Source organism: Eriocheir sinensis, chromosome 53 (assembly GCF_024679095.1).
Source record: "Eriocheir sinensis breed Jianghai 21 chromosome 53, ASM2467909v1, whole genome shotgun sequence".
NCBI classification, from domain to species: domain Eukaryota; kingdom Metazoa; phylum Arthropoda; class Malacostraca; order Decapoda; family Varunidae; genus Eriocheir; species Eriocheir sinensis.
This window is the reverse complement of record NC_066561.1, coordinates 3299762-3323665: the sequence shown is the minus strand read 5'-3', so window position 1 is coordinate 3323665 and position 23904 is coordinate 3299762. Positions and strand designations below refer to the sequence as shown.

Here is a 23904-nt window from a genome sequence, read left to right as displayed (position 1 = left end):
ACAGGCCAAATTGTGGCTTTACCGTGTAGCAGCGACAGGACAAATTTGTGGCTTTACCCAAATTTGTGGCTTTACCGTGTAGCAGCGACGGGCCAAATTTTTGTAATGATAAAGACCCCCCAAAATAGATGATGCATAAACTGATCACAAATGCGTTGATATATTTTATGAAATGGTGTGTGTGAGTGATGATTTTTTTTCTCATTAATTCGCTTTGAGGGGCCTTTAATTAAGAAACATGATCCCCGCAGCTACCGGGTTAAGAGCCATACAGGGCGGTCATAACAATAGGAACAGTAAACGGGAAATCAGGAAGGAGTTGAAAAAGTTGGTCAATTTGGGTCAGAATGGTAAAGGTGGAGTAAGGGATGCAGTTCAAGGGCAAAAAACAACAGAAACATTCCATACATCAATCCCTCCACAGCAAAGGGAGAGGAGTTGTAAAAAGAAAAGAGGGGTCAGTTTGGGTCAGAATGGTAGAGTAAGGGATGCAGTTCAAGGGCAAAAAACAACAGAAACATTCCATACATCAATCCCTCCACAACATAGGAAGAGGAGTTGTAAAAAGATCGCATATCAATCCTCAAACAGCAAAGAGAAAGGAGTTGAAAAAGTTGGTCAGTTTGGGTCAGAATGGTAAAGGTGGAGTAAGGGATGCAGTTCAAGGGCAAAAAACAACAGAAACATTCCATACATCAATCACTCCACAACAAAGATCGCATATCAATCCTCAAACAGCAAAGAGAAAGGAGTTGAAAAAGTTGGTCAATTTAGGTCAGGATGGTAAAGGTGGAGTAAGGGTGCAGTTCAAGGGCAAAAAACAACAGAAACATTCCATACATCAATCACTCCACAACAAAGGCAGAGGAATTGTAAAAGGAAAAGATGGTCAATTTAGGTTAGAAAAGAGGTACAACAACCACTCATGATTCACTAGAACAGACGTGCGTATCATTAACTTCTAAGTGCCGCTGATGATTCTACGATATCATTAATAATATCGGTAACAGTCGTTGTAGTGCTCAGAGGCGTTTAACAATAGCACCCTACCCACATATAAATAACCTGAGTGTTACTGGCGTTCTCGGGTTATAGGTTTAGAGGCGTTCTTGGATTTCATATTCTTGATTTAGTAAAGGCTTAGAGAGTCTTGGTTTAAAGGCGTTCATGGTTTAGAAGTATCTACACCCACGCCGTTCTTGGTTTAGAGATTCTTGGGTAGGACTTTAGAGGTTTAGAAGGTGTTGGTTTAAAGGTGTTCATGGTTTACAAGTATCTACACCCACGATGTTCTTGGTTTAGAGATTCTTGAGCAGGACTTTAGAGGTTTAGAGGGTGTTGGTTCAAAGGCGTTTATGGTTTAGAAGTATCTACACCCACGCCGTTCTTGGTTTAGAGATTCTTGGGTAGGACTTTAGAGGTTTAGAAGGTGTTAGTTTAAAGGCGTTCATGGTTTACAAGTATCTACACCCACGATGTTCTTGGTTTAGAGATTCTTGAGCAGGACTTTAGAGGTTTAGAGGGTGTTGGTTCAAAGGCGTTCATGGTTTAGAAGTATCTACACCCACGCCGTTCTTGGTTTAGAGATTCTTGGGCAGGACTTTAGAGGTTTAGAGGGTGTTGGTTCAAAGGCGTTCATGGTTTAGAAGTATCTACACCCACGCCGTTCTTGGTTTAGAGATTCTTAGGCAGGACTTTAGAGGTTTAGAGAGTCTTGGTTCAAAGGCGTTCATGGTTTAGAAGTATCTACACACACGCCGTTCTTGGTTTAGAGATTTTTGGGCAGGACTTTAAAGGTTTAGAGAGTCTTGGTTCAAAGGCGTTCATGGTTTAGAAGGACCTACACACATGCCGTTCTTGGTTGAGGCGTTCTTCTTTTAGAGATTCTTGGGCAGGACTTTAGAGGTTTAGAGGGTGTTGGTTCAAAGGCGTTCTTGGTTTAGAGGTTCTTGGGCAGGACTTTAGAGGTTTGGAGGGTGTTGGTTCAAAGGCGTTCTTGGTTTAGAGATTCTTGGGCAGGACTTTAGAGGTTTAGAGGGTGTTGGTTCAAAGGCGTTCTTGGTTTAGAGGTTCTTGGGCAGGACTTTAGAGGTTTGGAGGGTGTTGGTTCAAAGGCGTTCTTGGTTTAGAGATTCTTGGGCAGGACTTTAGAGGTTTAGAGGGTGTTGGTTCAAAGGCGTTCTTGGTTTAGAGATTCTTGGGCAGGACTTTAGAGGTTTAGAGAGTCTTGGTTCAAAGGCGTTCATGGTTTACAAGTATCAACACCCACGATGTTCTTGGTTTAGAGATTCTTGGTTAGGACTTTAGAGGTTTGGAGGGTGTTGGCTCAAAGGCGTTCTTGGTTTAGAGATTCTTGGACAGGACTTTAGAGGTTTAGAGGGTGTTGGTTCAAAGGCGTTCATGGTTCAGAGGCATTTGGCTGTAGCACCCTCCACAACACATCAACCTGAGTGCTCTTGGCGAGTCAAGGATTAGTGTCAGCGACCGTTGCATATAGAAGCATTTAACTATAATTCCCTGCGATTTTAGGATTATTAACCCGGTAGCTGCGGGGATCATGTTTCTTAAAGCTCCCTCTAAGCGAGAAAAATGAGAAAAAATCATCACTCACGCAAACCATTTCATAATATATTTCAACCCCTTTTGTGATCAGTTTATGCATCATCTATTTTTGGGGGGTTACTGTATATCATGGCAAAAATATGGCCCGTCGCTGGTACACGGTAAAGCCACAAATTTGCCCCGTCGCTGCTACCGGGTTACCAGTAGGTGTAGCACTGAAAGGCATTTGGCAGCAACACCCTCTACTACACCTAATTAAATTAAGGTGAGTGCTCTTGGTGGCCTGAGGATTAAGATCAGTAAGCGTGGTATACCGAGACACTCAGCTATGATTCCCTGCGATTTTCGGATTAGCAACAGTTATTGTGTAGCACTGAGAGGCATTTGTCTGTAACAGCTTATGATTTTTTAAGACTTTTTGCATTTAGCTAAAACGCCATACGATTTCAGGACTAATAACAGCAAGATGTCAATTGTTACCAACTCAAAACACAACGGCACCTTCTAAACTACATATATTTTACGCCTCTGTTGGATTTCACATACTTCCCCTCCAAAACCCTTATCTTATCTTATTTACGCTATGCTTTTCCTTACAAGAGAAAACTAATATGTAGAATTATTCATACAGAAAAATCGTAAGAAACAAAGTCTGCGATACTAATATTCTTGGAAATGATGTCAAGGGAAGAGCTTAGGAGAGAACTTGTAATACGGGGAATAGTTTACAGGCATTTGGCTAGGAGGGAAGAGAATGGCTTAAGTCTTATAACATAGCGGATAAGTGTTTAGAGGCATTTGGCTGAGAGGGAAGAGAATGGCTTAAGTCTTATAACATAGCGGATAAGTGTTTAGAGGCATTTGGCTAGGAGGGAAGAAAATGGCTTAAGTCTTATAATATAGCCGATAAGTGTTTAGAGGGATTTATCTCTAAGGGTGTACGCTTCACTAACCTGTCTTTGGCGTGTGTCCGGTTCAGGTGGTGCGCCCCGTGACGGCCCTGGTGGTGGTGGACGTGCAGAACGACTTCATCTCCGGCTCCCTCGCCCTCAGCAACTGTCCGGCGGGTCATCACGGCGAGGAGGTGAGGCTGCCTGGCCATCAGGTTTGGAAGGAGAAAGGGTGATGGAGTGTGTGAACAGGCCAATAGACAGCTACTAGATACACAGATAGATAGATACACATGGAAACAGAGGGAATAGATAGATAGATACATATAGATAAATACAGACTGATAGATAATTATTAGATATTGATAGATAAAGATATATAAATAGAGAAAGCTAATTATCTCCCTTATCCAGGAGAAAGGGAAAAGGCAGAAGGAAATGGTAAAGAACAGGGTCAAAGACAATTAACAGAAGGAAGGAAAATACAAAAATAAAAACACATAGAAAACAAGCCTTGTAAAACTCACCTGTACTAATTATCTCCCTTAACCAGGTGAAGAGGAAAAGACAGAAATAAGGGAAAAGGACAGGAGAAAAAACAACAGACAGAAGGAAATTAAAAAAAACAGAGAAGAAAAGACAAGAATAGAAAAAAAAGGCAGAGAGGATAAAAAAAAAAGGATGATTAAATGTCACAAGGATAGACTGACAACTTGACAAAAAAATGGTCATAGAGAAAAAACAAACAAACAAACAAACAAAATAAGATCAAACAAAACAAACGGTATAAAGACAGATCCAGCTCACCTGTACCTCGCTTGTACTAATTACCTCCCTTCCCCAGGTGATCCCGCCCGTGAACCAGGTGTTGGAGGAGAACCGGTTCGACGTGGTGGTGTACTCGCTCGACTGGCACCCCGAGAACCACGTCTCCTTCATCGACAACGTGCAGATGCGGCCCCTCCACACCTCCTGCAAGGTACGCGGTGGCGGTGGTGGTGGTGGTGATAGGGAGAGGATGAGGATGAAGAGAAAGACGAGGAGAAGGAGGAGGAGGAGGATTTGTAGGAAGAGGAGGAGGAAGGAAGGAAGAAAAAATAAAGTAAGAAGAGTCAGGGGAAGTAGGACTTGTAGGAGGAGGAAGAAAAATAGGGAGAGGATGAGGATGAAGAGAAAGACGAGGAGAAGGAGGAGGAGTAGGAATAGAATTTGTAGAAGGAGGAGGAGGAGGAGGAAGGAAGGAAGGAAGAAAGAGATAATAAAATAAGAGTCAGGAGGAGTAGGACTTGTATGAGGAGGAGGAAGAAAAATAGGGAGAGGATGAGGATGAAGAGAAAGACGAGGAGAAGGAGGAGTAGGAGTAGGATTTCTAGGAGGAAGAGAAGGAGGAAGGAGTAGGACTTGTAGGAGGAGGAAGAAAAAATAAAGTAAGAAGAACAAGAAGAGGAAGGATAAATATGTAAAAAAGAGAAAGGGAGGAATAAGCAGGTGCAGAAGAAGGAAAGAGGAAGAGAAGGAGAAGAAGGAGGAGGTGTATGAAGGAGGTAGAGGAGGAGAAAAACGTTTAGGAGGCAGAGGAGGGGAAAAACGTTTAGGAGGCAGAGGATGGGAAAAACGTTTAGGAGTCAGAGGAGGGGAAAAACGTTTAGGAGGCAGAGGAGGGGAAAAACGTTTAGGAGGCAGAGGATGGGAAAAACGTTTAGGAGTCAGAGGAGGGGAAAAACGTTTAGGAGGCAGAGGAGGAGAAAAACATTTAGGAGGCAGAGGAGGAGAAAAACGTTTAGGAGGCAGAGGAGGAGAAAAACGTTTAGGAGGCAGAGGATGGGAAAAACGTTTAGGAGTCAGAGGATGGGAAAAACGTTTAGGAGGCAGAGGAGGAGAAAAACGTTTAGGAGGCAGAGGAGGAGAAAAACCTTTAAGAGGCAGAGGAGGGGAAAAACGTTTAGGAGGCAGAGGAGGAGAAAAACGTTTAGGAGGCAGAGGAGGAGAAAAACCTTTAAGAGGCAGAGGAGGGGAAAAACGTTTAGGAGGCAGAGGAGGAGAAAAACGTTTAGGAGGCAGAGGAGGAGAAAAACCTTTAAGAGGCAGAGGAGGGGAAAAACGTTTAGGAGGCAGAGGAGAAAAACGTTTAGGAGGCAGAGGAGGAGAAAAACGTTTAGGAGGCAGAGGAGGGGAAAAACGTTTAGGAGGCAGAGGAGGAGAAAAACGTTTAGGAGGCAGAGGAGGAGAAAAACGTTTAGGAGGCAGAGGAGGAGAAAAACGTTTAGGAGGCAGAGGAGGAGAAAAACGTTTAGGAGGCAGAGGAGGGGAAAAACGTTTAGGAGGCAGAGGAGGAGAAAAACGTTTAGGAGGCAGAGGAGGGGAAAAACGTTTAGGAGGCAGAGGAGGGGAAAAACGTTTAGGAGGCAGAGGAGGGGAAAAACGTTTAGGAGGCAGAGGAGGGGAAAAACGTTAAGGAGGCAGAGGAGGGGAGAAACGTTTAGGAGGCAGAGGAGGGGAAAAACGTATAGGAGGCAGAAGAGGAGGAGGAGGAGGAGGAGAGGGTGAAAGAGACCAATGAGGAGTAGCAAAATAGCAGCGGTGGAGGAGGAGCTACAACAACAAGGCCTTTTTTTTACTTTTTTCGTTGACCTTAAAAAAAAACTCCCTCAATCACCCACAAAGTCACACAAAAGCCAGGTCACAGGGTCAGGCGCGTACCAAGTGACCTCCAGACTTTTTAGGTTAGCGAAAGAGCTCACACACACACAGCGAGTCGTGACCTGGTACTCTCTAATCCGGAATCAAAGGGAAACACAGATAGCGGCGGCCGTCACCCCGAATCACGACCCGGAGCTAATGGCGATCCACCGTAATTTGAGGCGAACCCAAAAGAGGTTGTATTTGTGCTGGCTCATGTGTGTGTGTGTGTGTGTGTGTGTGTGTGTGTCAGTGGCGCTTTTACGGTTGTTTACCCCATTCTGGTCGGTTTTATTCTCGTTTTCCTGCCTGTAATCTTCCCGTCTGTCTCTATCATTAACTTTTTTACTTCCTTGAATTTTCTGTTTGTTGATTTACCTGTCTATCAACTTGTCGATTTCCACTGACGTTTCTCTCTCTTTCCTCTCCATTCTCTCTCTCTCTGATCACTCTGCCTTCATTGTCCCCACAGGTTAAAAAATGAATAATAAGAAAATATCAATAAATAAAACATGAACGTAATAGGTAGATGAATTTTAAACAGCCAAGCCCCGTGATTATAATTTTCCCGGGAGCCAGAGAATATGAGTTTGACCACCTTCATCTGAGGCGCCATGTTCTTACAAAAAGAGCCGCGCAAAACTCAATGGCTGCTGTTGATGATGAATGCTGTAATAACTGAAACATGGCAACGAGGCAGCGTAGAGTTCTAACTGTTCGCGGCTAGCCTAACCTTTCCTCAAATGGTCGGTATTACAAGACACTTTCGATTCTTACATCAACTATTTCCAAAGGTCAAAGAGAGGGTCAATCGGGTTCTAATGAGTGTTTCTTTAGGTTCACGGTACAGAAGAAGGGTCAAACTACTACCAGGATCATAAAACTACTAGAAATGCCCAAAACTTTTACGAAAGCATTGTCAAATATGTGAACTTGGGCGACGAAATGTTTAATAATGCGGCCCTTGTCTTCAGCTGACGAGCGATGAGGCGAAGGTCTACGACACCGTGATCTTCGACGTGAACAACGACGGCACGCCCATGGAGCAGAAGCTGTGGCCGCGGCACTGCGTCCAGAACAGCTGGGGCGCCGAGCTGCACGCGGACCTCAAGGTGAGACGCGGGGGCCTGGCCGGTTCAGATTGCCTTACATTTTCCTTTTTTTTTCCTTTACAACAGATTAAAGGGTATATTTCCTTTCATTTTCTTTCCTTTACAACAGATTAAAGTTTATATTTCCTTTCATTTTCTTTTTTTTTTCCTTTACAACAGATTAAAGTTTATATTTCCTTTCATTTTCTTTTTTTTTTTCCTTTACCACAGATTAAAGTTTATATTTCCTTTCATTTTCTTTCCTTTACCACAGATTAAAGTTTATATTTCCTTTCATTTTCTTTATTTTTTTTTCCTTTACAACAGATTAAAGGGTATATTTCCCTTCATTTTCTTTCCTTTACCACAGATTAAAGTTTACATTTCCTTTCATTTTCTTTTTTTTCCTTTACAACAGATTAAAGTTTATATTTCCTTCCATTTTCTTTCTTTTTTTCCTTTACCACAGATTAAAGTTTATATTTCCTTTAATTTTCTTTCTTTTTTTCCTTTACAACAGATTAAAGTTTATATTTCCTTTCATTTTCTTTCTTTTTTTTCCTTTACAACAGATTAAAGTCTATAATTCCTTCCATTTTCTTTTACATTTTTATTTTACTCATCATTGTACAGTAGATTAAGGATTACATTTCCTTCCACTTTTCTGACATCTCTTTTAGTCATTATTTTACAACATATTAAAGCTCTTTTCTCCTCTAAATAAGTTCATTATAATGCTATAAAAGATATGCAACCTAGTATTTCAAGGTTGACGCAAGGGTTTAAATCTTTAGTCGCTATTCTCGTGCCAACTAATCTTCTGAGCTTGAAAACTTCATGTATCCACACATCTCGTGGCTCCCCTGGACAAGACTGTCGTCCAAACTTCTTCCTATGCTATCCCGCTTCCTAATGCAAGAGTTAGCCAGTACTTAAAATATTCCGTCCTTTTCGCTGATAAACAGAACGAACTTTCTCTAGACTATATTTTCTCCCTATGACAAACTCTTACAGGAGGGAAATATGAAGATACTTTTAGCATTAAAAAGATGATCACTTTAAGGCGTATTTTGTTTTTTTGAGGGAGAAGCACTTTTGATCTTTTTTCCTTTGCCGTGATATAAAAATTCGTTGAAGCCTAACACCTCCCTGTCTGTGTGTCCTCCCTGCAGGTGGTGGAGGACGCCATCCTGGTGTACAAGGGCACCGACCCCGACACGGACTCGTACAGCGTCTTCTGGGACAACAACAAGAAGTTCCACACGACGCTCAACGAGGAGCTGCAGAAGCGGGGCGTCACCGACGTCTTCGTGTGCGGCGTCGCCTACGATGTCTGCGTCGGTGAGTCACGGTTGACATTTTGTGCTTTTATTACCAAACTGTGTAAAGCTCGGTAATGAAGGTTTTTTTTTTTTTTTTTTTGGTATTTGATGTGAACTGGCTGCTGTGTTCGATTGAAAAAGATGAACAAAACATGCTTACAGTCCATGTGCCGAGGTTGATACTTAGGCCCATGGAAATTTAAAGATGGCGGCTACGGGCTTCAATATTTGCATGGAGTTAACCAATCCAGTTATATTAGAGGTGAGTGGGTCAAAGGTATTGTGTTGACACAGGCCGCCGTGCAGTAGGCTACATTAGTGGCACTGGCGCACAGACAGTCGCAGGGCTGACACTCGTCTTTATGGACAGACGGCAGACGCAAAGTGACAGCTTCAGTTAACACATAGCCGACTCGATGTCCCGATCTGCCCCGTTCCGTCCAGACCGTATATTCCCGAAGTCTCTTATAGTTCGGCATAAGGAGAAATTAGGACCAATCAGAGCGCACTGTGACCATGGGGGTGCTGGGAGGGGGGGGTATGGCCAGACCAGAATTGATGGGTAACTACGCAAATGTACGCGTGACTTTTATTTTACTTTTATCCTTACCATTTTTAAGATTTAATACTATACTGACTATTTCTAAGAGCCAGAATTGGAAATGGAGAGAGGCTTTCTTTTTTTTCTTTTTTTCCCTTGCTTCTACATAATTTTATTAGGAACATCTTAATAAACAGACGATGTTACTATCACTGTGCGGTGTTATCAGAGGTGACGGTATTATCACTGTGTGGATATGGATTAAGCGGTTAGTGTGTGTGTGTGTGTGTGTGTGTGTGTGTGTGTGTGTGTGTGTGTGTGTGTGTGTGTGTGTGTTGTCTGCGGTGCCTATGTGTGTGTGTGTGTGTGTGTGTGTGTGTGTGTGTGTGTGTGTGTGTGTGTGTGTTGTCTGCGGTGCCTGTGTGTGTGTGTGTGTGTGTGTGTGTGTGTGTGTGTGTGTGTGTGTGTGTGTGTGTGTGTGTGTGTGTGTGTGTTTCATTCCATCTGTCCACTCGCGCATTGTTAGTTCGTGGTTGCGTGAAGATCAGCTTTTATTACTTTCAGTGATATATTTGAATGTCTGTGTATATAGCGAACCCTCAGGCCCTGTTATGTAAACCGGAAATATGCCGATTTGCATCGATAATTAATAGCCTACCATACAAGCACACCAGAGAGAAGCTTTTAGCAAACAGTATTGTGAGATCATCCTAGAACGATTTATTTCCTTTCAAAGACCTGTAGTTCATCTCATTGCAGGTACATAATATGACATATAGCTCTGAAGGTCCCTCTGCATGGGTAGCCTAATATTCGAAATAGCCTAGCCTCACATTCAACATTTATTTTCTAGAAATTTCATGTTATTTCGAACATTGTTATTTACACAGTAAATTATTTAAATACCCTTTATTTGCACATGCAGAAACATAAATCTTTTAAATGAATTATGGGCATTTGAAAAGCCACAGGATCGTACCTTGTCCTTCGTGTGCTGGTATGGTGTATTAGCGATGCACATCGGCATGTTTGGGATTTATAAGTAGGACCGAGTTGTTTTATACATAAACATTCAAATATATTACTGAAAAATTAGCTATCACAATATTTGATTTTCACTTATTGTTGTTCTTAAGGGGGTGGGGTGGGGTTTCCCCCCCCCTCCCCGTTAGTTTAAGATTATAGAAGTCGGGGTTGGTTCAATTTAAAAATATATAATTCGTGGCTATTGAGAGAGAGAGAGAGAGAGAGAGAGAGAGAGAGAGAGAGAGAGAGAGAGAGAGAGAGGGGGGGGGGGTCGCTCGCAGAGTCGGCATTCGGCAAAGCAGTGCACGGCGGGGCAAGGCGGGGCGGGGCGCGCCGCGGGGAATATTCCTGATATAATTACCCACCAAAAGCAGGTTTTTTACTGGTTGGCGCAGATAAAAACCATTTCCACGAAAATAGTAGTCTCATTTTGCCCATGAAAACAAAAAATGTGTCTTTAATATAATACACCTACTTCTGCTGACCGATCCTGGAATGGCTACCATGTTTATGGGCCGCTTTCACAGTCATTTTGTTTGTTTTGATCATTACCAATGGTGGCGATCGCCGCTATAGTATTTCCACGTAAAACTGGCCGATGGGGTAGTGGCGGCTGCGGGGTTAGCCTAGCCCCGCACCTTACCACACACTCTCAACACCTCTTGCTTCCTCTGCAGCCGCCACTACCCCATAGGTTAGTTTCACATGGAAAATTAGAGCGTCTATCGCCGTCATTGGTAACGATCAAAAACAAAACGACTGAAAGCGGCCCTATGTTAACTTTTACTTCTGGCGGCACCCATCACAGTGGCCTAAAAACTAACTAACGCGTCTCCTTCCCTGCGGCAGCGTCCACCACGAAGCACGCCATCGAGGAGGGCTACAGGACCTTGCTGGTGGACGACGCGTGCCGCGGTGTGTGCGAGGACGACATCGAGTACACCAAAGAGCACATCACCGCCAACCACGGCCTCATCGTGCACTCCTCGCAGGTGAGCCAAACCTTCTCCAGGGCCGGCCTTTTGCACCCCTTCCTAATGGTCATCCCTCAACTTTCGTGCTGAGTACTCACACCAGCTCACAGAAACTCACAAACTCTCAAAAGGCTCACAGAAATTCACCCTACCAAAAAGCCACGGAAGAGGTGGGGCTTCACGGGAGGTTTGCCTCTCATCCCTATGACGGAGGTACTCCAGCTTGTACAGTACGTGACTCCGTGGCCGGACCGATGGTGAGGGAAGGCAGCCCGCGAGTCACGGTAGGGGGCCGAGTTCTTCACAGCTCGCCTCGCCTCCCCCTCTCACTCCACCCTACCACAACCTTCAACTCCCCCCTCCCGTGGTTAACAAAATTAACAGGACGTGAACTCTTACACAGGTGTCGGAACAGTAACTCGAACACCATTGCTTCTTGCTCATCAGGGAGGAAACGCTGTGTCCCTCTCCCAATCGAGGATGAAGTGAAGGTTCGCTAGTTACACACGGCACAAAATAAGGGACTCAGAACTGTATAAATATGAACACTTGCATGCGAATATCCAACCCCCAAGGTGGTATCCAAACGGTAAAAGTAAAAATTTATGTAGTATTGAAACTATTGGCTTTTATAGCATCTATGGCTCAGAACTGTATAAATAAGAACACTTGCATGTGAATGGCCAACCCCCCAAGCTGGCATCCAAACGGTTAAGGTAAGCATCTATGGCTCTGAGGTCTCCCACGCGCTTATGGCACCTGGTAGCAGCGCCCTCTTACGCTCTTAATTTATTTTTTCATTACAGGCTCACTTTTGGGGGTTTCACTTTTTTTATCCAGGACAGTCCGTTTAATTATGAAACCTCGAATACTAAATCTGCGATAAATGAGGGATGACTAAGTTGTATTCCTTCTTGTTCCTTCCCTACCAATCCTCTCTCCTACCAACAATGATATCTGAAGCCACCCCTTGTTGGTATCTTCCAAACCAAGGCCTTCTTACATAGTATAACACACTCCTGGAGCATAATAAAAAAAATATGCCTGGAATGTGCTGCTCCCACACACGGGGCAGAATAAAATGCCCTCAAAAGAAATATCAGTACAGTTTGAGAGGTGTTTCGATACTCCACTCTTGAAAAGATAAAAAAAAAAGTAACCGTTGTATATCTAGACCTTGCAATGTTACAACTCTTCCATTCTTTCCTCACCCACATATGAGGCATCCGGCAGAGGGACAAAGTTAGTTTATTCTCTAGTCTGCATTGGGGAAGGCAGACTACACATCCCAGGAAGAACAAGTAGAGGTTGTAAGGAAAAAGCTATCCTCAGTACACAAAATACAAGGTCCATTTTCCCTTGCAACTTGTTCCTTGTTCTTCCTGCATTCCTGTCCTGCATTCCTGCCTTTCCCAGTGAAAAAAAAAAAAAAAAAAAGGCTCGATCCCTTACACCCCTCCTCCTCAAGACGCCTCAATAATGCCCTCTTTGCTTTATCTTTTACCTGACATCCACCAGTACAGGGATGAACGTCATAATCCTTCCCTGACCTCCCAACAGGTAACTAAACTCCCTCCCTCAGCTAGCTCCTCCCTCCCTCTCTACCCCCAGTTACATCACAGACATGAGTTAAATTTTCCATCACTACCAATGACATTTCTTTCAGGTGAAGAATCTGGCCACCGGAAGAGACCGGCCACCAACACTCGCCTACAAACTGGCTCTTGAGCTCTCCAAGAAAATGAAGAAGAAATAAACCAATAGTGATCAGAGAAAACACGAGGGGAGAAGAAGACAAGAGTGCCGAGTAGAGGACAACCTTAACACCGCGGGTCTTAGAGAAATAAAATAAAAATGTTGAAGAACAAAACAAACTACAAGAAAACAAGGAAGTATAAACAGAAACTTGAAGACTTTTCCAGCACTAAGCAACATATATATTATCATTAGGCTCATCTTCATTGTAGACAGCATGGGATGCTGCAATTTTAGTTTGTCATTCTTGCAGATCATACCATACATCCTCATTTCTAAGGTATAAAGCTTTTTTTACTCATAAGTATTGCAAGTAATCAGTATTCATGAACCATGTGTAGGCTTTGATGACCTTTCTTTTTGAGAACTGGAACAACCTTTATTGAGTTGACAATGTGATATCCTTCTATTCTAAGGGCCAAGGCCTTATTATCACTGCTATTTCAAGTCTGTACCGTAGATGTAAGAGTCCCCCTCGTTTGCTGTCTTGTTGTGTTACGACATCAAGTGGATGGTAGAGAATGACATCACAAAGGTGCAAACTTACTGTACAAGTCGTAAAACGCTTCAACTGCCTTGATGACTAGTGCTTTCAGAGCAGTTTGTAGGCATTAACGAGGCTAAGAGGTTAGAGGACTTACGTAGGTTGTGTTAGACAGCTTTTCATCCTGTCCTTTTTTAACATTCATTCCAAACAGTACATCAGTGTCAGCAATGAGATCACTCGATACCAGATCAATGCATTACGTAGGTGTTACTTTGTGGCTGGTGTGGCCCGAGCAAAGGCCAACACCTGACGCCTGTGGAGGCAGGTGACCACCACACTGGTGACAGACGCAGGGCCTGATAGATGCTGCTGCCGTAGGAGTCATGCAGTGCATAGTTTGTGTGTTGCCGGTCTAGCTGATGACAACAGCAGTTCTCCAGGCAGCTCCCTCAGCCATGGAGGTGTAGGCAGTGGTCACATTCTGCCATGCTGGTGTAATGACTGCCTTATGCCTGGAAGTTGAGTGCAGGAGGATGTGATCCTCACCCAGTCAGGTCCACAGGCCTTGTCACTCTCGCAGAGTGGTTGGTGAGGCTGTGTTGTGACGACTTCAGGTTGTTGCTGGTCATTCACTTACCAAAGTAGATGATTCTGCCAACCCTTACAAAGGCCACTGAGTGCCTTAGATGACAGCTGTGCACTGCTGGCAGAAACTTGCTACTGAATTCATTATCAAATGTGTTATCTGGCACACATAAAAATCTAGTGTTCTGATTATATATAATATCTTATCATAATTACTTGACATAGTGATAAAACACGGGGCTAGACCATGTCAACATCCGCACCCCGGTTACTCCATTTTTATACATTGTTGGCTGTTACCTTTGACATTCCCCCAAGTTATCCTCTTTAGTTTACTTCTTGTCATTATCGTTGTTTCCACACTATACAACACGTGTGTGGTGGACCATCTCATGACCCACAACAACTCTTGAACCCAGAGGCTGAGGGCCGCTGGAGTGCCCACCTGATGGATCCAGGAAGTGCCACATCCCACTCTCACCTTTCTCATTGTGTGTCTGAACCTCAGAGGCATCAAGGTAGGGTAGAGATAGTTTAGTGATGCTCCACACACAGCATGATGCTGTGTGGGTCTTGGCACATGTGCTGAAAAAAATATCAGGGAAAACTGTGGCCTGGCTCCTTGTGGGGCAGCGGGGAGGAGGGGCAGCGTGCCCCTTGGCCCGTCCCGCTGCCGCCACGCACTGCCCAGACGCAGCCACACGTCAGTGCCGTGCGGCTGGCACCCAATTTCTTAGTGACATTCCTACCCTTATGTAAAATCTGTACATAAATACTAACACTATATTTTTGGCTTTCTGTCAAGGACGCAGCTTGAGTGGTTCGAGCTGGGTCTCCTCACAAAATAATTGGACTGTGCTTAAGATGTACAATGTATATTTTTCTAAATTGGAGGAATAATCCAAAATCTTTCTCTAAATGTAACTGTGACCCACAAAAGTTTTATACGAAGGCAAGGAAGTTCTGTCATGGTCATGCTTCACCTGTGTCTTACTGTACATTAAGCATCTCAATCACCCACTCCTTCTTTACAGTACCTGTCGTTAAGGTTTTGGCAAGGGCAGGTATTCTGTCATGACATGTGAAAATCTGGGCTTTCTATTTTTCAAGATACAAATGTGATAAGATTTAATGTTCACTCAAGTTTTGGTTTCAAAAAGTAATATATCAGTAAAAAGCTGAAATCATATTATATGCCAATATTTTCCTATTAATCATAAGAAATGTATGTCATCACACACATTCTTTTGCTTTGCTTCATAAATGCTTTGGGAAACACTGTCATTCATTCATCCTTGCTAGAAGGTGCTCTAACTCGCCATGACCTTCTTGGTAGGCCCACCGATGCCATTCCTTGACAGGTTACACAGCCTCCGGAAAGCTTGTGAACAGAATGCTGTTTTTTCAGTGCTACGCCCAAAGTAAGTGTTGACAGATGATAACAACACACCCCACTCAGTATCCAGGAACTTGTGCTGCCAAGAATCCAAACAGTGAGAAAATAAACAATGCCAGAAGTTCCTGCATAAACGTGTATAGTGTAAAAGATGGGGGAAAAAAAAAAATCAAAACGAAACAATAATAATGATAACAATAACAATAATAATAATAATAATAATAATAATAATAATAATAATAATAATAATAATAATAATAATGGTAATATATAATAGTAATAATAATATTAATGAAAAAAAAGTCTGTCACTGAACAGATTGAGCTGGCCCACGGTGTTATGGACTCGCTCAGTACGAGTATATGGCGTTGTCAATATCTATGCAGGTGGACAAAGATTTGAATCTTTAAGTCGCCTGTGCTCCCTGTACACTGAATAGTGACTTGGAGAGACAAGTCGATACCTTTGGTACCAAGTGCATTGGTAGGATCAAGGGATATCACTGGAATGACTTCATGTTGAATCAGCAACTACTCTGTGAAACTGAATCGAGGCCTGTTACCAACTTAGTCTGTCAACACCAACTCCGGGTATATGGGCACGTGGCGCACCTCCTGAACATTGATCTTGCTCACAGGGTTGTTTCTGTATGAGACAACCCTTTGTGGAGGAGACCAAGGGGACGCCCTCATAACTCATGGCTGGGGCAAGTCAGCCGATCCTGCCGGGAGGGACTTGGGATGGACGAGGCAGCTGTGTGGGAGCTTGCTCGGGAGGACTGATGGGAGTATGGACGGTGAGTGAGTGAAGTGACTTGACCCCAGGTGTATGCTCCTCATTAGTTAGTTAGTACATCTGTTTCTCACAAAATAAAAGTTTTAAACACCAAAAATAACTGACATAACTCCAGACAGTCAAAACAAAAGTCAGCATAAAAAATTAAAAACTGAACAAAATACAACAGAAAAGTGTAATACCTTAAACAACAGCAGCAAACACTTCCTCAAGACCCTCAACCCCTGTGTGGTGGTGGTGGTGGTGCAGGCGGGACTCTGCTGGGAGGTGTCTCAGGGGGTGCTCTGGAGGGCAACGACTACTGAACACGATCCTGCAACCAACTTACTACTTCATGTGGTTAGCCGAGGTCTGATACTTACACAAGGATAGTAAGATGGTGAGTACAATTAGCACAGATCAGATTTATTAGTCCAATATTTACATCTCACAAGAACAGTTGGCAGAAATAAGGAATGCCAATATGAGAATGCTGGATAAAAAAAACATTAGTACCTATGATCTTGCAGGTCTGGTTATTTTCTGTTTCACTGTTCCTTTGTGAGAGACTTGGGACAGGAAGGACTCTGACAGAAGGCAACTCAGGGCACCAGTACAACTATGAGTCTTTCTGTGCCGGAACTGTTTAACCTTTGGCTTATCTGCTCTGTCCTCCTCTGGCACTTGGTGACAGAGGAGAGACAACATCTCCTGGCCTGGGCAACACCTGTGGTCCAGGGTGATTAACAAAAGGGAGCACCAAAACCAAGCTCTTGCTCTTGCTGTACAAGTGTGCTGTGTAAGTGGATTGAAAGAGAGAGAGTGCTGGGTGAGGAGCAGAATGGTTTTTGCACAGACAGGAGGGCAGAGGACAATATGTATGTGGTAAATGAGATGATAGAGAGGAAAAGGAGGAATGGAAGTTCGTTGTATCTTGGGTTTCTTGATATTGAGAAAGCGTATGATAGAGTAAACAGGGAGGTGATGTGCAAGGTACTAGAGAAAGTAGGTTTGAGTGATAAGATAGTGCGAATCATTAGGAGTATGTATGGGGATACGAGAGCCAGGTATAGGTTAGGAGCATTAGAGACAGAGTGGGTGGGGAGTGAAAGAGGTGTAAGGCAGGGCTGCATCCTGTCTCCAACTCTCTTCAGTCTGTATACTGAGGAGTTGGCAGCCAGGATGAGGAGAAAGAGTGCAGGAGTAAAAGTAGGAGAAGACAGGGTAAGTGTGCTTCTGTATGCAGATGATGTGGTAGTCGTGAGTGAGTCAGCGGAGGAACTGCAGGAACTATTAGATGTGGTGAATGAGTATGGGAGAGATTTTGGAGTAAAATATAGTAGTGAGAAAAGTCAGATAATGGTTGTGAATGGGGCAGAAGATGAGAGAAATAGGACCTGGAGGCTAGGAGACACAGAGCTAGGGCAAACAGATGCATACAAGTACCTGGGTGTATGGATGAGTCCGAGTGGATGTGAAAGGACAAAGAATGAGAAGATTAGCCTAGTAAATCAATGGGTGGGCTGTCTGGGAAGTGCGGCAAGAATGAGAGCATGGATGTGCTAAGAGAGGTGTGGAAGAGTGTAGCAGTGCCGAGTGTGATGTATGGGATGGAGGTGATTACATGGAGTGAGTTGGAAATGGATAAATTGGAAGTAGGGCAAAATAGGATCGGTAGGTTAGCTTTGAATGCACCAAGGTATGCAGCGGTGGAAGCATTGAGGGGTGATATGGGGTGGAGTACCTTTTTGGAAAGATTTAGGAAGGCTACCCTTAGATACAAAGTCAGATTGGAACGAATGGATGACGCGAGACTGGCACGGAAGGTTTACTTGTGGAGTGTGCATGAGAGCAAATGGATTAAGAACTGCATGAGAATGGTTGGTGACAGTGGTATGCGAGTCAGGTGGGTGAGCAGAGGGGAAGGGAGGCGTTTCTTTGAATGGAAGGTGACTGACAGGAATAGTGAGGGTCTAGAATGGAATGTGAGAAAGTGGAAGAAAGAGATAGACAGTGCAGTGAAAAGTGACGGTCTGAGGAGGTGGAAGCATGAGATGGAGCGAAAGAGTACTTTGGAGTGGTACAGGGAAAAGGAAGCCCCGCAGTGTGTCAGCTGGTATGATGGAAGCCTGGGTGGTGATCTTCTCTTCCAAGCTCGAGCGCAGTGCATGAATGTGAATGCAAGAAATTACAGGTGGTCTGACCGTCTGAGTCCCGCCGCAAAGTGTGTCAGATGTGTGACAGGGGTGTGGATTAAACTGTCGTGCATGTGATACTGGTGTGTGGGAGGTACCGGAGAGAAAGGACGGAGATGATGAGGGTGGCACTGAGTGAGATGGGCTGGGATGTGAATGGGAGGATTGCAAGAACAGAGAGGGAATGGATGCTGGTGTGTGGGAGGTACCGGAGAGAAAGGACAGAGATGATGAGGGTGGCACTGAGTGAGATGGGCTGGGATGTGAATGGGAGGATTGCAAGGACAGAGAGGGAATGGATGCTGCTGCTGCTGGGACTGAGTGATGAAGCAAATGATAGAATTATAGAAGCCATGAAGAGTTTCTGGAAAAGATGTGGTGTGTGCAAAAGGAATTGGAAGATTTGTAATGGATACTGCTTGTGTTGTTTTATTTTTACAGGTTGTGCCGATACGAAGGCCTGACTCTCCAACGGGTCACCTGTACAGCAAGAGTTGGAGTCAGGCCTTCATATCGGCACAACCTGTAAAAATAAAACAAAACAAGCAGTATCCATTACAAATCTTCCAATTCCCTATTTCTTGCACACCACATCTTTTCCAGAAAACTCTTCATGGCTTCTATAATTCTCTCATTTGCTTCAGCACTCAGTCCCAGCAGCAGCAGCATCCATTCCCTCTCCGTTCTCTCACCGGTTCTCTCACCTGGTGGGCTTCCCAGAACCCGGTAGACACAGGGCCCAAAAGGAAGCCGCACTCTGCTGATGCGCCAGCCCGACTAATTCAGTAACCTCCGTACATACAAATACATGTGCTATAGACAGAGCTGGAATTGTGCATCATGTGCAGCAAAGTAAATAATCAATTAATAATATGTAAATGAACAAACTAAAATGTAAAAAGTCTGTCACCGAGATGAGCAGCAAGGGATGCTTTGAATGCCGAGAGTGAATTAGCTGAAACAACATGCTGGGGAAGAGAGTTCCACGTACAGCGAGATACCTGATCGGACGTTGAAGAACCTCTTGCGGATCTCTAATTCAGTTCTTATGTGTGCAGCCTTATACTGATGGCCTCTTGTGGTGCCTAGAGGTGGACTGACAAACATATCCTCGGGGGCAATAGCACAAAATTCGTGAAATATTTGCCAATACTTTAATTACCATGTCATGTCGTAGCAGTCGACTATGGACAGAGTACAAGTCCAGGTCCAACGTCTCTGCACTGACTCAAGTAAGTTGAGAGTAATATATCCCAGATTCCACACAGCTGAACAATATTCCAGTAAAGGCCGAATATGCGTTACATAAATAGGGACAAGAAAGGAAGCATCGCGGTTAACTGTAGATTTAAGTAGATTTTGAGCCATGCCACGTGCTTTCTGGACGACGTTCTGTATGTGCTGGTGAAATTTCAAGGAAGAATCGACATGAGTTAACCCCAAGGTCCATTGCAGAATCTTTAACTGGAATAGGAATGACATTTAGATAATACATACCAGAGGCCGGTAAACCCGACAAGTCCACGGTCCGCCTTTGGAATTTGACAACTACACATTTATTAATGTTCATGGATAAACCCCAAGACAATGCAACTTTGTAAAGATTATCAATATCTCTTTGACAAGAAGCCATGTTTTGGGGAGCAGTATGCACACAGTTAGTCTCAATTGAAATATACAATTTAAGGTCATCAGCAAAAAATTTTGTATAGGAACTAATGTCATGAGTAAGAAAGTTAATATATAGAAGAAATAGAAGTGGACCAAGAACCGAACCCTGGGGCATTCCACTGACCACATCGCAAGGACGACTCAACTGACGATCGACTACAACATTCATAACCCGAGATTTTAAAAACTCCCTTATCCAGCCCAAAAGCTAATTGCCTGTAATACCCAATTTCCTAAGCTTATCCAACAAAATGTCATGACATACAGTGTCGAAGGCCTTAGAAAAGTCAAAAAGAATGAGATCAACATTTTTACCCTGGTCCATGGCACAAGTAACATCATTGTATGTCCGCAGCAGCTGGTCCTCTGTGGATCTGCCTGGACGAAAACCAAACTGCTCATTACACAAAATGTTATTACTTGTGGCATAATCAAAAATAAATTTACATAATATACGCTCAAGAGATTTCACACAGACTGATGTCAGCGATACTGGTCTATAATTTAAAGGATCATGTCTAATCCCCTTCTTAAAGATTGGCACAATCAAGGACCTCTTCCATATGGATGGTAGAGTGCATGTGTCCAGAGAAGATCTGAAAATGAGCCATAAAGGGTAAGAAAGTTCATCTTTACAAGATTTAAGCAAACAAGGATGGAGCTCGTCTGGTCCCATTGACGACGACACATCGAGATCTGAAAGTACAGCAATGACAGAATCCAATGAGATATCAATGTGTCCAATGCTCCCATCAAAGACCTGGTGAGGCTCAGGATGATCAGGAATTTCCTGCACATAAACTGAGGAAAATGCCGCAGCGAAAATATTAGCCATGCCCTCTGCCTGGTTGATGACATTACCATTGTCTGACATTAGTGGACCAACTCGAGGTTTGCCCACCTTCTTCTGGCGTATATATGAATGAAAAACCTTTGAGTTGTGTAAAGATTTGTCTACAATTGACGCTTCATACTCCGCCTGCTTTGCTAAGGTAAAATTCCGATACTGGAGGTTAGCCGCCTGAAAAAGACTTAATGCATCAGTGGCCTCACTAGAATTCCTTCCTAAACGAGAACGTATTGTCTTGTATTGTATCCACAGCATATGGCGTCTCCTCTTCAAAGCTTGAGGCGGGCGAACCTGCCATTTAGGGGAATGAGCACCTGCCTTGATGGTAGAGGAGGGAATGTATCTATCAATTAAAGGCATCAAAATATTAAGGAAACGTGAAAACATCTGTTCGACATTAAGGTGTAGAAATTCCAAGTCCCAATCAACAACAGACAAGTGGCTACTTATCTGTTGGTATTTACCCTTATGCCAGAGTCTATGACTACATGACATTTGGGATCCCGAAATATCCTGAAAAATGTAACTGCAAAGTGTTGGGCTGTGACTACAATTAGGGAAGGGAGGAAGCACCCGTATCTCACCAACTCTGTCACTCTCACTAGTTAGTTTAAGGTCTAGTGTGTTGCCAGAAGGTATAAATGTCGGCTCAGTAACCCACTGAGTAAGCCCAAGAATATTAAACCAATCATAGAATTGGCGATCCCTGAATGATAACCCAAATGAAACCAAATCCCTTTCCCAATGAACTGAAGGCAAGTTGAAATCACCCAACAACACTACATCCTTACCCAAGCAAAATTCATAAAGAAAGTTAAGAAGTTGTTCATCATCCCCAAAAGTGTTAGAAGATGGACGATAAATGGTAACAATATACAAATCATAATCATAATCATAATCGTTCTTGCAATCCTCCCATTCACATCCCAGCAGGTCTCTGTAGTGTGGGCTCACTGGGCTGGGACGATGTGAGGAGGTCTGTTCCTGCAGGAGTGTGCATCGAGTGCTTGCCCGCAGACCCCCGACTGGCCCGTCCCGCTGCCATGGCGAGTGCAGTACTGTGGAAGACTATCATTGGAGTAACCATGTTGCTTCCTGCAAACACTGACCCACTGTTCTCAGGACTATCATACATTTTTATGATACAACACTGGTGTGTGGCTATTCCAACAACAACAATAATAATAATGGTAATCAAAATCCAACACAAACTTAATAAAGATATAAATTAGTATACCAATTACAAACTCTTGCACTATGAATTTTTATTAAGAAAATCCATCAGCCTTTTCTATCAATCCAGGAAAAAATGATAGAGGAACTATAGTCAATCTATTTGAAACTGGCGGACAGGGGTGTGACAGCTGCGGGTCAGCTAAACCCCGCACCTGCTGCTCTCAACACTTCTCGCTTCCTCTCATATGTCAGCTATTTACTACCTTTAAATGAATTTAATTAAATAATTGGATAATCCAATAAGGTCACATAGCGTTAAGATTGTTTCGTTTTTAAGATAATATGTTAATAACAAAGATTTTGTATAAATACCACGACACTTGACAACGTTGTATTCCAACATTGTCATTCTACACATCCAGAGTGATCCTTGAAGATCTGTTTCGGACCCAACAACAGCCTTTGTAACGGCTTACTCAAAATCGCGTCAAACCTCAAATTCTCACAGCAATGCATCGATACAGCAAATAAAGCAAACAGAATGTTGGACTTCATTAAAATAAACTTTTTATTCAAGAATAAAGATGTAATACTTCCGCTCTACAATAGTTTAGTCAAAACCCACTTGGAATATGCGGTACAGTTTTGGTCTCCCCACAATGCAAAGGACATTGCTAAATTAGAAGGTGTTCAGCGTCGGGCAACAAAAATGATCCCTTCCTTGCGCAACAAATCCTAGACGAAGAGAGGCTTTCCACCCTTAACATGTTCTCTCTTGAGAAACGTCGCCTCCAAGGAAAACTAATCAAATGTTTTAAAATATTTACCTGACAAAGTATATCCTACACTGCTCAAAGAAACAAAGAGCGAAATACTCTCCTCCCTAGCAACCGTATTCAATTATGTCCTTGCGACAAGGAATCATCCCTTCGGATTGGAAAAAGGCTAACGTGACACCGATTTTTAGGAAAGGAGACAAAAAAGTACCAGGTAATTACAGGCCCATTATTTTAATTTCGGTTGTAGGTAAGCTACTTGAGAGCATAATTAGAGACAAAATTGTGAGTTACCTTGAAAGCCACTCATTAATTGGGGACTCACAACATGGCTTCCGTAACAAAAGATCCTGCCTATCAAACCTATTGACCTTTTATAACGACCTCTTCACAGTTTATGACGTAACCACATCACTAGACGTAGTCTATCTTGATTTCCAGAAAGCGTTTGATAAAGTTCCACATCATAAATTACTTTACAAATTAAAGCAAATAGGTATTGACGGTCAAGTACACCGATGGATTGCGAATTGGTTGAGCAACAGACAACAAAGAGTGGTGATTGACGGATTTAACTCAGAGTGGGCGCCGGCCACTAGTGGCGTCCCTCGGGGCTCGGTTCTTGGCCCAGTGCTCTTCATTATTTACATCAACGATGTGAATGTTGGATTCAATAATCGCATTAGTAAATTTGCAGACGACACAAAGATTGGTAACTCGGTTCACACTGACGAAGACAGGCAAAGCCTCCAAGAGGATTTGCACAAAATTTCAGCTTGGTCTGATAGATGGGAGATGCCCTTTAACGTAGACAATTGCCAGGTCCTTCAAGTTGGAACAAGGAATAAGAAGTTCGATTACGAAATGCGCGGCGTCAAACTCAAAAGCGTTCAATGCGTTAAGGACTTGGGGGTCAAAATCGCGTCAGACCTCAAATTCTCACAGCAATGCATCGATGCAGAAAATAAAGCGAACAGAATGTTTGGCTTCATTAAAAGAAACTTTTTATTCAAGAATAAAGATGTAATACTTCCACTCTACAATAGTTTCGTCAGACCCCACTTGGGATATGCGGTACAGTTTTGGTCTCCCCACCATGCAAAGGACATTGCTAAATTAGAAGGTGTCAGCGTCGGGCAACAAAAATGATCCCT

General features: G+C 43.3%; 1 protein-coding gene and 1 long non-coding RNA gene across 5 annotated transcripts in view; both read left to right on the top strand.

The window, feature by feature from the left end:
• The window catches only part of LOC126983195 (uncharacterized), an 89874-nt gene extending 74686 nt beyond the window's left edge, over positions 1-15188 (top strand). The window contains exons 5-10 of the mRNA XM_050835771.1: positions 3542-3646; positions 4297-4431; positions 7106-7243; positions 8395-8563; positions 10961-11103; positions 12752-15188. Coding sequence (XP_050691728.1) covers positions 3542-3646; positions 4297-4431; positions 7106-7243; positions 8395-8563; positions 10961-11103; positions 12752-12841 — 780 coding nt within the window. The 3' untranslated portion in view covers positions 12842-15188. The remainder of the gene's footprint in view (positions 1-3541; positions 3647-4296; positions 4432-7105; positions 7244-8394; positions 8564-10960; positions 11104-12751) is intronic.
• LOC126983198 (uncharacterized) lies at positions 718-3535 on the top strand. Of its 4 annotated transcripts, XR_007735618.1 has the most exons (5): positions 718-1232; positions 1515-1945; positions 2008-2069; positions 2132-2215; positions 2372-3535. It is a non-coding gene; the product is annotated as an uncharacterized LOC126983198 (long non-coding RNA). The 4 variants fall into 4 exon arrangements; XR_007735616.1 differs by having other exon boundaries at positions 2008-2215; XR_007735617.1 differs by lacking the exon at positions 718-1232 and adding an exon at positions 1254-1420 and having other exon boundaries at positions 2008-2215.
• Positions 15189-23904: the final 8716 nt, after the last annotated feature.